The sequence below is a fragment of the Rhipicephalus microplus genome, chromosome 1, assembly GCF_043290135.1.
Source record: "Rhipicephalus microplus isolate Deutch F79 chromosome 1, USDA_Rmic, whole genome shotgun sequence".
NCBI classification, from domain to species: domain Eukaryota; kingdom Metazoa; phylum Arthropoda; class Arachnida; order Ixodida; family Ixodidae; genus Rhipicephalus; species Rhipicephalus microplus.
The window spans coordinates 233,737,931-233,754,974 of NC_134700.1; the positions used below are offsets into that span (position 1 = coordinate 233,737,931).

The following is a 17,044-nucleotide window of genomic DNA, read 5'->3' on the forward strand; positions in this document are numbered from 1 at the left end:
TTGCAGTTGAAGATAGACGGATACGAGCTAAATGCTTTAGTTGACTCCGGCGCTGATTATTTGGTAATGAGTCACAAATTGGCAAAGAAATTGAAAAAGGTTGTGACAAAATGGAGTGGGGCACAGATACGCATGGCAGGCGGCCACACTATTACACTGCTAGGCAGATGCACCTCAAGGCTCGAAATAAGAGGCTTTACTTACGTTGCTAACTTCATCGTACTGCTGGACTGTTCAAGGGAGCTTATACTAGGAATGGATTTTCTGCAAGCCAATGGAGCCATAATTAATCTGCGCAGGTCTAGTGTAACGTTTTGGACAGAACAAGCTATGTCGGTGGAGGAATCGGAAAAGCGACGTCTTACTGCTCTGCGCGTTGTTGATGATGACGTCACAGTGCCACCACGCTGTAGTATAATGGTGCTTGTTGAAATTAAGGCATTTTGTGACCACGAAGGAATAGCGGATGCAAACGTAGAGCTCTTTTTAAACAAAGGAATTTGTGTGGCGAGGGGTGTTGTTCACTTAAGGAATGGCTGCTCAGTTGTCCTCCTTAAGAATTTTGGGAATGAATGTCAGCACATCACGCAAGGTATGGCTATCGCCTATTTCCACGAGTTCTGCATGGCGACTGAACTATGCAGTTTAGCGACAATGCCAACCACTCCACAAGAGACCTGCAACGTCGACGCATCAGTTAACGTCAACGATAGGCTCCCAGAATATCAAAAGAAACGATTGTTCGCCCTTATAAAAGAGTTTTCGGGCTGCTTTTCAACGTCCTCTAAGGTGCGACGCACGGCTATTGCAAAACACAGGATTATAACAGAAGAAGCCACGAGATCGATTTACCAACACCCATAACGAGTATCGCAAAAGGAAAGAGACGTCATCAAGAAACAAGTGGAGGAGATGCTTTCAGATGACGTGATCCAGCCTTCCAGTAGTCCATGGGCGTCTCCTGTAGTGCTTGTTAAAAAGAAAGATAACAGCCTTCGATTCTGCGTCGACTATCGGAAACTGAACAGCGTAATGAAACGGGATGTATACCCTCTGCCGCGTATCGATGATACACTCGATAGAGTACGGAGTGCGAAATACTTCTCCTCCCTTTATCTCAAGAGCGGATATTGGCAAATTGAGGTGGATGAGCGCGACCGTGAAAAGACGGCATTCATAACCCCAGACGGCCTCTACGAATTTAAAGCGCTTCCATTCGGCCTCTACGAATTTAAAGGGCTTCCATTCGGCCTGTGCACAGTGCCAGCTACGTTTCAGAGAATGATGGACGCTGTCCTCGCGGGACTGAAATGGCAGTTCTGCTTGGTGAACTTGGATGACGTTGTCGTATTTTCCCCTACATTCGACCAACATCTAGAGCGACTCCGCACAGTATTAGAAGTCATTCGTTCAGCAGACTTGACCATCAAGCCAGAAAAATGCCACTTCGCTTTTGAAGAGCTTCGATTCCTCGGACACGTCGTCAGCTCCGACGGCGTTCGGCCAGATCCCGAAAAGACAGCTGCCATCGCGAAGTTCCGGACACCCAAAGACAAGAAGTCAGTACGTCGCTTCCTGGGTTTATGCGCGTACTATCGGCGATTTGTGGAAAATTTTTCGAACATTGCTGAACCACTTACTAATCTGACAAAAGACGAGGTGCTCTTTATGTGGGAAAGTGAACAACAGGAAGCATTTGATGAGTTAAGAACACGCCTGCAAACCTCTCCAATCCTCGCCCATTTCGATGAGACTGCCGAAACTGTAGTTCACACTTATGCGAGTAACGTCGGCCTCGGAGCCATTCTAGTCCAGCGGCAAAACGGCCAAGAAAAAGTGCTAGCGTATGCCAGCCGCAAGCTTTCGAAAGCTGAGACAAATTACTCTGCAGCCGAAAAAAGAGTGTCTCGCGGTCATCTGGGCCATCAGTAAATTTCGGCCGTACCTCTACGGTAGACCATTCCGAGCAGTCAGTGACCACCATTGCCTGTGTTGGCTGGCAAATCTTGAGGATCCCTCTGGGCGACTAGCAAGATGGAGCCTCAGACTACAAGAGTACGATGTTACTGTGGTATACAAATCTGGGAAAAAGCACAGCGATTCCGACTGCCTGTCACGCGCACCAGTGGAGACGAGTGAGCCGGAGGAAGAAGACTTCCCGTTTCTAGGCATCGTCCAGGCATCAGAAATCGCTCAACAACAAAATGACCCCGATTTGCTGCCGCTTATACAGCGTCTCCAAGGACTCAACGTTAAAGTCCCGCGCACATTATCCAGAGGGCTCCCTTCGTTCTGTCTTCGAGAAGGGGTCCTTTACTAGAGGAACTTCAAGCCTCATGGTGACAAGATTTTACTCGTTGTACCTGCACCTTTACGAAACGAGGTTCTGCACGCATGTCATGATGAGCCAACATCTGGACAGATGGGTGTCAGCCGTACATTCGCCAGAATTCACCTGAAATACTACTGGCCAAAACTGTTATCATCAGTTCAGCGCTATGTGAAAACTTGCCGTGAGTGTCAAAGACGCAAAACTCCATCCGTGAAACCTGCAGGCCTGCTCCAGCCAATAGAACCACCGCATGCCCCATTCCAACAAGTCGGTATGGATCTCCTAGGCCCGTTTCCGACATCGACTGCACGCAAGAAATGGATAGTCGTAGCCACGGACTATCTCACTCGTTACGCTGAGACTGACTCGCTGTACACTGCAACAGCTCTTGAAGTTGCCAAGTTCTTTATCAACAACATAGTCCTCATACATGGTGCACTCAGCATCGTAATTACAGATCGTGGCCCAGCTTTTACTGCAGACCTAATGAAATGTCTGATGCGAATGACCCATATAGACCAGAGAAGAACTACAGCATACCATCCTCAAACAAATGGCCTAACTGAGCGCTTGAACAGAACTCTGACTGATATGCTTTCAATGTATGTCGACGTCGAACATAAACTGTGGGATGAAATATTGCCCTACATCACGTTCGCATATAATACAGCCATTCAAGAAACAACGCGAGTGACACCATTTGAACTTGTATTCGGTCGAACAGTCACCACTCCACTGGATGCCATGTTACCACTGAATGATGAAAGCAGCAATCCACCTGGCCTAGACGACTTCCTGCAAAGAGCCGAGGAAGCACGACAGATGGCGAGATACAGAATACGCCGCCGACAGCGTATCAACTCCTATCGGTACAATCAGCGTCGTACCGAAGCGTATTTTCAACCAGGTGACAAAGTATGGATATGGACCCCAGTGCGTCGCCGTGGACTTTCTGAAAAACTTTTTAGCCACTACTTCGGGCCTTATGAAGTACTCCATCGTGTAAGCGATGTAACTTACCCAGTCAGATCCGCTATACACGGGAGCTCAAAACGCCGCAACCCTACAAAGGTAGTACTTGTAGTCCGGATGAAGCCTTACTATGAAAGATCACCGGAAGACCAGTGACACCTACCACGAATCTATTCATTGTCTGACGCATCGGGACGATGCATATGAGGAGGGGGATTATGCCGCAACATAGTGCCTGCATTCAAACAACGTGCCCATCACCGCGCGCACAGGGACATACATGCGCGCCGTCTAGTGTTGCGCAGAGATGATGATGATAGCACGAGAACCCAGCTAACCCCTGCTGATGTGCGCCACGCGCTTGGGACTCTTCTTGAAGAAGTAGAAGAAGGAGATATCTTTGGTGTTCTGCTGTATTGTGCTACGACCATAGTCCCTTTGAGTTGTGGGCACAGGTTCGCTCTTTAATAAATACGTTTTATTACACCCCAGGTCCTTCAACATCGTTACAATATGTGGGCAATACTTCATCCTGACAGTGCTATCAGAAGTACCAAAAACATGATGTCCAAACTCAAGAAGTTGCCCGAAAATGGATCTTGAGAAAAGTGCATTTCAATGGTGTAAGTGAAAGCTCATCTGAATGGAAAAGATACGTTTTTTTTTATACGATTTCCTTCATGATGAGAGCTTGGCAATCATTGTTATTTTGAGCATGTGGACTTAGTAAACTCCTCATGCGAAATAAAATGGCAAGCAGCCAGGTGACAATCTTCAGAAGACTTTAGACAACCAGCTCTTCTTAGTTTTTAGTAGCCACCTTGTGCTATTTGAAGAGATTTTATCTACTGTGAGGTTAATTACAATGTTCACTTTTTTGTCGTGAAAGTAGAGAAACTAAACTTGTGAAAGGATACGAAAACAAAATATATATAATTTTGGAAAAAAGTTGCGTTTTTCGACTCGCATCTCCCCTAGACTATGACACTTATGATAGCGAAGCAGAATGATGGAACACAACAGTAAGTAGCATATGATCGTTGGAAGAAGAAGAAAAAAAAAATGTGCTGAAGAGTAAAAAAAGATGTTCTTTCCTCGACTTCTGGTACCTCATGAAAAAATCGCTGCCGTTCACTGCCGGGAGCTCCGCTCATTTCCATGTGTGCACACACCTAAATATTCAGTATTAGGTTTGATATCATACTTTTGGCCATCATTCAGCTTTGTACGATATGGATTCGACTTGCGATACAATTTCACTATCTATGCACCTTCTAACTTGCCTCAATTCGTTCTAGCCGGTGCTGATTCTAACAAAACAACCCAAACTGGCAAGTAGAGTAAAATACCGGTAATTGAAGGTTCACTTATTAGCATATTTGCATAAAGTGCACGTGAAATACAATTTAATTATTAAATTTTTTTCTTTGTAATTAGGTGTCTGCTCACGAGAAGGTTGTACAAGACCACGTGCACGAAACCCCAGAACACAAAAACTTCACGAATACTGCTCTCTCAGATGCCAGACAAAGCACAATAACGGAGGTAAGACTTTCACAGTTGTGCATAAATTGGCAGCAGCATGAGGAGGGGCAACTACACTTTTTTCAATCTAAAGACAAAATACTAAGCTGTTTCGTTATCAAGTGTTGCTAAATATCTTGGAAAGTAGTAGTAGTAGTAATAGACTTTTATTCAGCCACAATTTACAAGTCGAGCATTTTGACCACCTGTGAGACCAGTCGACGCTGTTCTTCTTCCCCTTTGGCGCCGATCCAGTCGAGCCAGGAGGTGATGGAAAGGGATGGGGGAGGTTAATAGCTGGATTGCTAAGCAGTCGGGCAGTAAAACAGGCAGTGTGACAGGTCGGCATAAGGGGAGGGGCCATCGGGACAGTAGGGGTTAGACCTATATTTATAAAGGAAAAGGCGAGAGGGGGTTATCAGGCAATTCATTTGAATGTGTCGTAGAGTTTGACCTTCGAGCGCAGTGAGTGATGGATGAGGGGGAGGGTAGAGACGCTTGTCGAGCCGGAGCTGGAGATATACCTCCTTGATAGTGTGATGCATGGAGATCTGCCCATCGTTATTCGCGAAGCTCTCACTGTCTTCCAAAAGTGTGGGCCAGGGAAGGAACGGTGCCCGGTGCAATATATCGCGGGCGAGCTGATGAGCCAGCTCATTTCCGTTAATACCGGAATGCCCAGGAACCCAGCGGAGGAAAACAGTGGAGGGCTGAAGAGCAGAGACCGCTCGCTCGACCTCCTGTTGAAGAGCAGAGGTCAACGTATTGTTCTGTATGTGACGGATGGCGGTGTGAGAGTCAGAGTAAATCGTGTACTCGGGAAGAGAAAGGAGGGAGGAAAATGACTGCGTGGCGTGGACCATGGAAAAGATTTCGAGCGAAAGTACATTTGGCGCGTGTAAGTATGGCCTGCTGGTGTGCGTGTAAGGGTACTAATCATGCAGATAATATGCTCAAATGTGCACTGAAGATTGTTTATGCTTAACTACACAAGCTTCTTTGTAGCTGTGAAATCTAATCATTCTTACACTACTATTGTGAGCGATAGATCAGGAGAAAGCTGCAACGTTTTCATCCCTAATTAATGAGCACTTTTTGTGTCTGGTCTCAAGGGCAAAAAAGTGTTTGTATCATGGAAATTATGCGATTGTTCAAATTTCATATGTTCCTAATTGTTTGTATATCAACATTTGAGCTTGGTGTGTGCTCTCGATGACTGCCACTAGGAGTGAGGTGTTCAGTAGGACCCCTTTCCTGCAAGCTAGAAGCTTGGAGAATCGTTGAGATTTTGTGTTATAATATTCTGTGCTTGCAGAAAATTAAAAGCATGGCTTTATTATGAGAAAATGGCATTTGTATCTTTAAGTAGAATTCTAGACACCTAGTTTTGCGCAATTTCATTTATTAACACCCTCAAGGCCATTGACATTACAGAGGGGAGTGAGTAAAAGATAAATACTAGTAAAAGCAATAAAAAGCACAGCAAAACAGTTAAGATGCATGTTGTTTGTCTTCTAATTATACAGTATTATGTAGTGTATCTTTAAAAAAAAATTTATGGTTTTCAATGCAGTAATGCTTCCAGGAAAGTTTTTCCAGTCATGTGATGTGTGAGACAGGTGTGTAGTCAGAAATTTTTTTCGGAGGGGGGCACCAACTTAATTTCGGGAGGGGCACCCCGTTAAAATGTCAATTTTTCGCTCTCTATGCTAGGGCGAGAAATAATTTTTTTTGGGGGGGGGAGGGGGAACGTGCTCGGTGGGCTACCCCCTGGCTATGCTCCTGGTGTGGGTGATATAAATTTGGTAACAGTAATCAGTAAGACATTAAATAATTCCAACTTTCTATGAGTGGTCATTGCGAACAGAGTGATAGGATTGGTTAGAGCATGGTGTTAAAACCATGGTGTTAAACCAACGGTGCCTACGGAAGCGAAGAAACTTCGTGCTCGTTTTGTGGAGATGGCTTGAGATGGCGCCACTTTAACCGTAGCTGAGGTGAGCCATCATGCATGGTCGCTTTGGGACCATGGAGCACTCGAAATGGAGCACGAAGATAAATTAACAAAAGCAGTAACAACTGTAAAATTTCTATAATACAGCCACAGATGTCTGTGTAAAATGTTCAATTAACCATCTTGCTGGCCTGCGAAAGGCGGATGCTTCCGGATTCGGACATGTGAAATCGTGCATTTAAGTATTTGGCTTCAAAGTCATGTTGAAGAATGAGAGAAGTTAGTCCTGTTTTTTTTTTTTTGAAGTAATCTTTACAGAAACAAAAATAACATACTGGCAGTAGTATTACAGCAGAAAAACGTACGGTTCATTTCTGTTGCAGCAGTCTCATTTTAGTGGAGGCTACATGCCAGGCGCCCATGCTCTGTGCGGTGTCAGATCACGTTAAAGAACACCACATTGCCGAACTTTCTAGAGCCCTCCTACAGCGTACCTCATTACCGTATAGTGATTTCAGCTCATAAAACTCCAGATATTCTCATAAACACGCGTAACTCTCTCACGGGGAGAAGACAGCACGGGCAGGCTGGAATGGCTACTCATGGTTTGGATGAACTCAAAAGCCTCCCACTTTGTTGCAGTGATGTAGAGATCCATTTTTTTCCAGCAATGTAGAGATGACCTGCCGGCAGACAAGCTAATCGTACTCACTCGCCTGACGAACATTTCAATATATTTGCTGCTACTGACGTAGCAAAGAGATGGGATGTATTGATTGGGTGTACGTTTGCCCTACAGAGCTAGAATTACGTTCAGTTGTTCATCAGCAGTCAGCACTTTTTCCATGGCGCCACACCGCGGTGGTCTAATGGCTAAGGTACTCGGCTGCTGACCCGCAGGTCAAGGGATCGAACCCCGGCTGCGGCATCTGCATTTTCGATGGAGGCAAAAATGCTGTTGGCCCGTGTGCTCAGATTTGGGTGCATGTTATAGAACCCCAGATGGTCGAAATTTCCGGAGTCTCTCATAATCATATAGTGGTTTTGGGATGTTAAACCCCACATATCAATCAATCAATGACCTCTTTTCATGGTGATTCGGCTGGGAGCAGCATAGCAGAATCAGCTTGCACCAGTTGCAGAATCATCTTGCTGCATAGCTGCCTCACCACTAGTAATGAAAACTTCACAAAACATGATTGTTCTCAACCCATCACTGTCAACCCTGTGTTGAGCTCAGGCTGCTGTTAGGAAAGGCACATGCCACTGTCGTTCTCAAAAACTATCGATCAAACTTGTGGATGACACTATGACTGGCATCGCATCGAATTCTGGGGCATCAGATTCCACACAGCTTTGTATGTCTCGTAGACCATGCCGCACGACTGCTAGGTCTCCATTGGCATAAGTTCGGAAATCTGGTTGTATTTTTCAGGCTGACACAGCGTGTTTGATGACTGGAACGATCCACAGGTGCTTTATTTTTTTTTTACTGTGAGCACTGCAATCTGAAAACTTCGTTGGCATAGTGTTTTTAGCTAGACGTTTTTCATGGTGCACTCACAAGAACCACGGTCCTTGTGTGGAGTCACAAGGCGCCATACCGTCAGGCAATTCGCTTTTCAGAATGCAGCAAAAAAGCGATACTTTTTCAGTGCAGGTCTTGTCGCCAGAATTGTACTGTGGCACAGAATAGTTCTTGCCCATTTCACGGCTTGCTCACAAGAATAGAATAGCCGATTATGGCACAAGAGGAATAAAAACAAGAGCGCAACGTGGCGGCGAAGGCCTGCCCGGCTGTCGGCCACTCAGGCTCTGAGCCATGTGACTGCTCCTTCCACCCAGTGGCGTGAAGGAGCAAAGGAACCAAAGCTCAACGCAGCGATTGCGTGGCGGCGGCACTCCGATGTTTCACCTGTATTTCGAACACAGTGGGTTAGAGGTTAGTTCATTACGCAGATGGCTGTTACGGAAGGGAAGTAAATTTTGTGAAAAAGGTTCAGGCGGGTAAGACAACGGCAAAAAGCAAGTGACGATGAAATCAGAGTTCATTTTGTGAAGTAGATACTGGCAGTTCGCTTGTATTTGTAGAGAATGAATCTAGTAGAGCTATTCTCAACAAGGTCATGTAGATCAGTTAGCTTGGCAGAGCTCGGGTCCCATACAGCGTAGCCGTTCTCAATTGAGCAGATTAATGCTTTCCACAGTAGCAGTTCTAGTGATGAGGTTGGAGAAGAAAATTACATTGTAGGTATCTGAGCATTCAGTTAACGTTGCTTCTTATTTGGTTAATATGAAGGGACCAAGTTCAATCTCATGTGATGTTGTACGCCACGGTTGTGGTAAGATGGTAACGACTTAAAGAGAGCGTTACTAAGTTGGCATGCTGGTAGACGAGACGCAGAATTGGGTTCATGTAAAGCTATGGCCAATTTGCATAAGTATTGGCAGTAAATCATTGTATGATTTAATATTCATGCAAATTACTGCCTCCCAAATATGATTTATTCTTTCTTAATCTCATCAGCCCTTCTTTGCTATAAATTTGCTTGTTTTAACGCTGTTTTAACTGTAATGTCTATGAGTATATCACAGCAAAAGCAGTGGGGCATTATGTTTAGAAGGAAAATGTATGCAGTTGTTTGCGCCAAGTTGGATGTTGTATATTTCTGCATGTACAGTTGGTGATTCTCAGAATGGAGTCTGTCCTAGCAGTGCTGCATGAGACGAGAAAGTAAAAGCATTCGCCAAACACAAAGTGCTCGCACCAGAGTTAGTGGCTGCTGTGCACTGTGTCTGTATGGCACAACCTCTTTAACCTGTGCAATTGCTTTGCTAATCATTTCACTGTACCACTTTGCAGCTTGAGTAATCTGGTCGCATTATATTGTCTCCTTTTATAACTTGAGGTGAAACATGTTTACTTACCAAGTCGAATGAAGTGATCTGACGTTTCGCAAACGTATACAAGTTCCTCGTTCATTCTGAATGAGTGTACGAGGAACCCGTGTGCAACTACGAAACGTAGAATAATTTTGCCAGACTTGGTCAGTGATCGTCTTTCATCTTGTCTAATGTCTGACCAGATGAGCGTTCTTCGAACTCTTGGCTACTTTTTCTAACTTGCTTGTAGATATAATGGGCCCATATTTTGATGTGTTTGCAGAGCTTCATCAATTACATAATGAGGTTGACTTCTCAATGGATCTGATGATTGCATTAGAGCTGTCAAGAATGCAGATGATTGAAGACCAGCGTCGTTTTGAACGTGGCTGTGATTCTGAGTGAGTTGAAAAACTTGCACCTTTTTTTCTGTTTTAATTTTTAGTATCTTATTAATACAACACATGTTAACAACCGCTTTAAGAATGCTTCAATGCACTTCAGTCCAATAAGGCTTCTCGAATTTACGGTAACATGGTGTATTTAAAAAATATTGCTTTAAATTCAAAACAGTAAGCTTTTCTGTTTATTGACTCGTGACATTTCCAACTGGGAAAACTGGGAATTTTCACGAATTTTAGATATTCCGGCTGTACTCGGGGCAAATTAAGGGAATCGGAGCTCTCATCAGGGAACATCTGTTGTAACTTTATTGAAAAGGAACGTTTTGTGCAACCCTGATTTGAGATTTCATGATTGCACTTTTCAAATTGAGTGGCCACTGCAGCTGTCGGAAATGGGGCACCTTGATATTTCCCTAGCCTTCCGAGCGGTGGAGTTGGAGAGCATCTGGCTTATGCAAGGCATCCGGGAATCGTGACTCATCAAAATTTATAGAAAATATCTATAAAGGTTGATAGCACACCGTGTTGTGCAGTTTTGTTTTGGGGCTTTGGGACTGCTGTAAAGTTCGGTATTCCATGCTGCACGTGCTATGCGTTAGCACCCGATATAAGGCGGAGCTCCTTATAGTCTAACCTTGTGACTAGTCATGCGTAATTGAGAGAAGAGTCGCGAAAGAAAATAAGGCAGAAGAAATGGGTGATCATTTCTCGTCTCATTTCCTAAATTGTGTTACTCTGCCACTACTCTCCGATTGGCTGCTGCGCATGCTTTGCCAACGAGTGCCCCTCTCAGTCTCTTGGACAGTCACCGTACGTGGCGGATCGTTGGTGCAGCATGAGTATAGCAGAGTGGCGGGTGTGTTAAAGACGCTTATGCTCGGCGTCTTTGGCTCGCATATCGTCAGTGTTATTCGCGCGCCGTCTGCATAGCGCGTGAACGAGTGCCCCTCTTAGTCTCCTGGATAGTCGCTGTATGTGGCGCATCGTTGGTGGGCCATGGAGGGAGCACAGCGGCGGGCGCGTTGAAGATGCTTGCACTCGGCTTCCTTGGCTCGCGTCTCATTGGTGTTACCTGCATGCCGTCTGCATTCTCAAACGCGATCGGACGCATGGACGGATGGACAGATAAATCCTTCGCCCCGCTCATCATCATTCACTCCGTGGATATGCTGTGATTTTTTTTTTTTTAATGTGTGTCGAGTAACACACATGAGTGGTTGTTCAGGGGGTGGCTGTAGATGTAACAAGCTCTCATTTAAATTGCGAGCAATCATCGTCATTCAGGAAGTCTGTGCCAGTGACATGGCTGATATCTTGCAAGCCAGTCCAAGCCAATCTGATCTGCCTGATCTGCCGCTTGTTGGTGGACATTGGAGAGCTCAATCTCTGTTATCCCGAGCTTCGAAGATGCTGTTCTTGAGTCTGGGTTTTCAGGCGAGAGCAATCATAACTAACAGGTAGACTTGTACCCGTTACAGAAGATGAGTGACCGATTACAATTCATCATTATCGTCATCATAAGCTTGACTACGTCCACTGCAGGACAAAGGCTTCTCCCATGTTCCGCCAGTTAACCCGGTCCTGTGCTTGCTGCTGCCAATTTATACCCGCAAACTTCTTAATCTCATCTGCCCACCTAATCTTCTGTCTCCCCTTAACCCGCTTGTCTTCTCAGGGAATCCAGTTAGTTATCCTTAATGACCAGCGGTTATCCTGTCTACGTGCTACATGTCCGGCCCATGTCCATTTATTCTTCTTGATTTCAACTATGATATCCTTAAACCTCGTTTGTTCCCTAATCCACTCTGATCTCTTCTTGTCTCTTAAGGTTACACCTACTATTTTTCTTTTCATTGCTCGCTGTGTCGTCCTCAATTTAAGCTGAACCCTCTTTGTAAGTCTCCAAGTTTCTGCTTCGTAGCTAAGTACCGGCAAGATACGGCTGTTATATAGCTTCCTCTTGAGGGCTAGTGGCAATCTACCTGTTATAATTTGAGAGTGCTTGCAAAATGTGCTCCATCCCATTCTTATTCTTCTAGTTACTTCAATCTCGTGGTTCGGCTCTGCAGTTATTACCTGCCCTAAGTAGACATAGTCTTTTACAGTTTGAAGTGCACTATCACCTATCTCGAAGCGCTGCTCTCTTCCGAGGTTGTTGTACATTACTTTTGTTTTCTGCAGATTAATTTTAAGACCCACCTTTCTGCTCCCCTTGTCTAACTCCGTAATCATGAGTTGCAATTCGTCCCCTGAGTTACTCAACAATGCAATGTCATCGGCGAAGCGCAGGTTACTAAGGTACTCTCCATTAACTATTACCCCTAACTGTTCCCATTCTAGGCTTATGAAAACCTCCTGTAAGCACGCGGTAAATAGGGGAGATTGTGTCTCCCTGCCTTACACCCTTCTTGATTGGTATTCTGTTGCTTTCTTTGTGAAGCACTCTGGTAGCAGTTGATCCCCTGTAGATTTCTTCCAAGATGTTTATATATACTTCATCGATGCCGTGATTACGCAGTGTCTGCATGACGGCTGATATTTCTACCGAATCAAGCCTTCTCGTAATTTCTGAAGGCTATGTATAGTGTTTGGTTATATTCTGAGCATTTCTCTATTACCTGATTGATAGTATGAATGTGGTCGATTGTTGAGCAGCCTTTTCGAAATCCTGCTTGTTCCTTTGGTTGATTGAATACTAATGTTTTCATTACTCTGTTAGCAATTAACTTTGTAAATAGTTTGTATACTACAGAGAACAAGCTGATCGGCCTGTAATTCTACAAGTCCTTGTCATCTCCTTTCTTATGTATTAAGATGATGTTAGCATTCTTCCAAGACTCTGGTACTCTTCCCGTCAGGAGACACCTCGTAAACAGGGTGGCTAGTTTTTCTAACACAATCTTTCCTCCATCTTTCAGCAGATCTGATGTTACCTGATCGTCACCAGCAGCTTTGCCTCTTTGCATGCTCTCCAAAGCTTTTCCGACTTCTTCTATCATTACTGGTGGGGTGTCATCTGGGTTACTGCTAGTTCTTATAGTAATAAGGTCGTGGTTGTCCCGGCTACTGTACAGATCTCTGTAAAACTCCTTCGCTATTTTAACTATCCTATCCATATTGATAGTTATTTTGCCTTCTTTGTCCCTTAGTGCATACATCCGATTTTTGCCTATCCCAAGTTTCCTCTTCACTGCGTTGACCCTTCCTCCATTTTTCAGAGCATGTTCAATTCTCTCCATGTTATACCTTCTTACATCGCATACCTTACGCCTATTAATCAACTTCGAAAGCTCTGCCAGTTCTATTTTATCTGTTGTACTTGAGACTTTCATGATTTGACACTTCTTAATAAGATTCTTCGTTTCCTGGGAAAGCTTGCCAGTGTCCTGTCTAACTACCCTGCCTCCAACTTCCACTGCACACTCCGTAATGATACTCGTCAGATTATAATTTATTGTATCTACGCTAAGGTTGGTTTCCTCATTAAGAGCCGAGTACCTGTTCTGAAGCGAGACTCTGAATTCCTGTACTTTTCCTCTCAGTGCTAGCTCATTGATTGGCTTCTTGCGTATCAGTTTCTGTCGTTCCTTCTTCAAGTCTAGGCGAATTTGAAACCGTCCCATTCTATAATCACTGCATCGTACCTTGCCAACCACTGCCACATCCTGCAGGATGCCTGGGTGTGCACTCATTATAAAGTCTATTTCGTTCTTATTTTCGCCATTAGGGCTCTTCTATGTACACTTGCGGTTTCCTCGTTTTTGGTAGAAGGTATTCAAATACTGTAAATTATTGAGTTCTGCGAATCCTATTAGTAGCTTTCCTCTGGCGTTTCTAGTACCGATGCCATAATCTCCTGCTGCCTGGTCTCCAGACTGCTTCTTCCCTAACTTTGCGTTAAAGTCTCCCATCAGTATAGTATACTGTGTTTTTACCTTACTCATTGCTGATTCCACGCCTTCATAGAAGCTTTCAACTGAAGCGCCGTCATGGCTGGATGTAGGCACGTACGCCTGTACCACCTTTACCTTGTATATTCAGTTTAATTGCGATACCTACCACCCTGTCATTAATGCTATAGTATTCCTCTATGTTGCCAGCTGTGTTTCTGTGAATCAGGAACCCCACTCCCAGTTCTCTTCTGTCAGCCAAGCCCCGATAGCAAAGGACGTGCCCATTCTGTAGCACCGTATAGGCCTCATCTGTCCTCCTAACCTCACTGAGCCCTATTATGTCCCATTTAACACCCTCTAGTTCCTCGTACAGTACAGCTAGACTTCCCTCACTAGATAAATTTCACGATTACAATTACTTCTTTTAAAATGTAATTGATTGCAGTGATCAATTACAGCCCTATAAAAACAACCGAGTAACTACAGAAATGCAATCGATTACTTTTGCATTAATTTTCTTCAAATCTTTATTGCGATTTGCCATAACTTTTTGCATTACTTTTCTTCAAAATATTATTGCGATTTGCCATGACACAGCAATGCAAGTTTGCTCAAACTGCAACAAACTATATGCCGTGGCTTTGGAGGCTTGAGTGAAAGCTAGGAGGCTGACTGTGGCCTCTGTGATATAGTGTCACACGTTAATATTTAACAGGACTTGTTTTTCAAAGTTGTCATCGCTGATTCTTCTACGTCTCCTCGTTAAGAGGTCATTTGCAATACTAAACACCCTCAATGTGTTCGCTGGAAAAAAGGGATGTATAACGTAGCAACACTTTTCGCACAAGCTTACTATAGTGCTTCGAGGAAGTGCTTCGATGCTGGTGTCCAAGAGCCCTCTATGTAACGGTCATGCTTTGCTGCTTTTGGCGCTCGGATAAGGCGTTGCAGGTATGGCCAAGCAAAATGTTAAAAAAATGAGCTAAGCTCTAAAGAGAACCCCCCCTCCCTCGATCCGTCCTGTCGACTGGAAGGGTTCTACAGAGCGGGCGCATATTTTTCAGGATGAGAGCTGTCGTGGAAGACTCATTACAACTTTATTTTGAAAAAAGAAAAAGTAATTCATTATTAGTGATAAATTACAAAAATGTAATTCAATTACCCTGAATTAAAATTTTTTATTATGTTGCAAAATTACTAAAATATATAATTTATTACTAGTAATCAATTACCTGTAACACATTACGTACAACTCTGCTAACAGGCGCATTTATTGCGAGACCACCTCCCTCTGGTGAGAGCATTGCTCCAACGAGTTTCAAGCATTCGATCAATATTTTTTTTAGCTGTTTGTACTTACTGGCCACACAGCTGCCAGCTCATGATGTGAATATTTGGCGTCAAAGCCGAATCGCCGGACTTCTGTTGAAGCAATGCACAGAAGCAACCGAAAGGCGCAAGTCGCACTTGCTGTATTAGGCATGCTATGTTGCAAAGCAGAAAACATGGCATAATTCAAGTTGTCTTCTTGTTTTTGTGTGATCTTCGACCACAGCTGTTTGGCTTTCTTTTAATGGACGCTTGCAGGGAATTTTTTCTGTCACTGTCTCCATCATCTTCCCTCTAAAGTCATTGGTAACATCGCCCTGCACATTTTATGTTCTAGGTGCGAGTGAAAGCATACAAGTCTGCCAATGAGTGCTGCTTAAACACAGATAAAACAAGCCAGCCATCTCTTCCGTATGAAAAGTGCATGGAGATAAATAGAATGAAGGATAATCAAATGATACTAATTGATAGTCAGTAGATACTGATTCATAATTCATTACAAAATCAACCAATAACGTGGCATAAGCTAGCAAAACCTGGCAACAACATGGCGTACCTTAGAAAAAAAATGCCAGGCCTGCGCAGAAGGCGCAGCACAGTCACAGCGAAAGCTAGAAGAGCGGCCTTTCAGAGCCTTTTCAAAACTCTCATTGGGTAACTACTGCAAGCACACTTGCTTGATACCCACTGGGGCGTTATTAATAAACTTTTGAGTAGTAGGCCGGCGTTCGCTATGCTATTTTTCGTCATTCTTCTGAGAAGCGTGGTAGCCGGTAAACACTTGCAAGGAATTTCGTGCCAATTGTTCATGCAGTGGCTGACTACGATGAGGAATTATGACTGAAATGGGTATGCACCACCGTTTTGTAATGCTTTTGTAATGGGTTGGAGCATTGGACGGCTCATTCGTTACACTATTCTCATCGTGCGACGACTGGTTGCACTTTCTCTGTTTTAAAACGTCTTATAAGTCGTATTGACGCGATTGCTTTCCCGACATCAAGCCTGCCTAAGGTAAGTTTGCCAACAAGTCTCAAGCATAGCTCAGTGGTAAAACACTGGGCTGGCACCCAGCGGACCCAGGTTTGAGCCCCACTGTGCCTTTGGTGCTAGGTTTGCCAACAAGTCACTAGCACCAGCGTAGCTCAGTGGTAGAATATTGGCCTAGCACCCAGCAGACTCGGGTTTCGAGCCCCACCGTGTGTTTGGTGCTAGGGTTTTTTTTTTTCTAATTTTGCGCGATGTGGTTACGGACACCGGCGGCGGCAGACAGCTGCACGTGACTCGAGTTGTGTTGTCATAACAGCTTTTGCTGTAAAACATAGCAACAACTTAGCATGACCCAGCAATAACTTACCCAAACTGAGGCTAGGAAACCACCAACTCTGCTGTGATTTTTGTGTCATTTAGTGTAAACTGCCAGCATTTTTTATACCAAGCCTCCTTATTTTTCAGGTCAACGGTAAATGATGCTGCCAGTGCAGATTCTCATCAAAGTATGCTGCCTTCATCACCTGCCCCATGCTGTTCTTCAGGTTAGTGTGAAAGGTGGTGGAAACTTTACTGGATGCACTATGGTAGTCGGTAATACTGCCCGTGTGATTGAAGTGCTTCTAGTGGTTGTGATCATGTTCCTGAATGCACTTATCCATTGGGAACATCATTCGAGCTTCTATTATTTGTGATTGTCTGTGCGGTGGTAGCATACTGCCGTAGCAAATTCAAATTGAAAACAGCTATTCGCACCAAATAT

At 44.3% G+C, this 17,044-nt stretch overlaps 1 protein-coding gene across 3 annotated transcripts in view; it reads left to right on the forward strand.

Moving 5' to 3' along the window:
• Nucleotides 1-17,044, forward strand: part of LOC119159523 (ankyrin repeat and IBR domain-containing protein 1-like) — an 86,587-nt gene that overhangs the window by 51,547 nt on the left and 17,996 nt on the right. For 2 of the 3 annotated variants that reach the window (XM_037412316.2, XM_075891628.1), the window contains 3 exons: nucleotides 4,742-4,849; nucleotides 9,949-10,066; nucleotides 16,747-16,826. In XM_037412316.2, the coding sequence (XP_037268213.2) occupies nucleotides 4,742-4,849; nucleotides 9,949-10,066; nucleotides 16,747-16,826 (306 nt within the window). The remainder of the gene's footprint in view (nucleotides 1-4,741; nucleotides 4,850-9,948; nucleotides 10,067-16,746; nucleotides 16,827-17,044) is intronic. The other variant, XM_075891627.1, reaches the window with a different exon arrangement.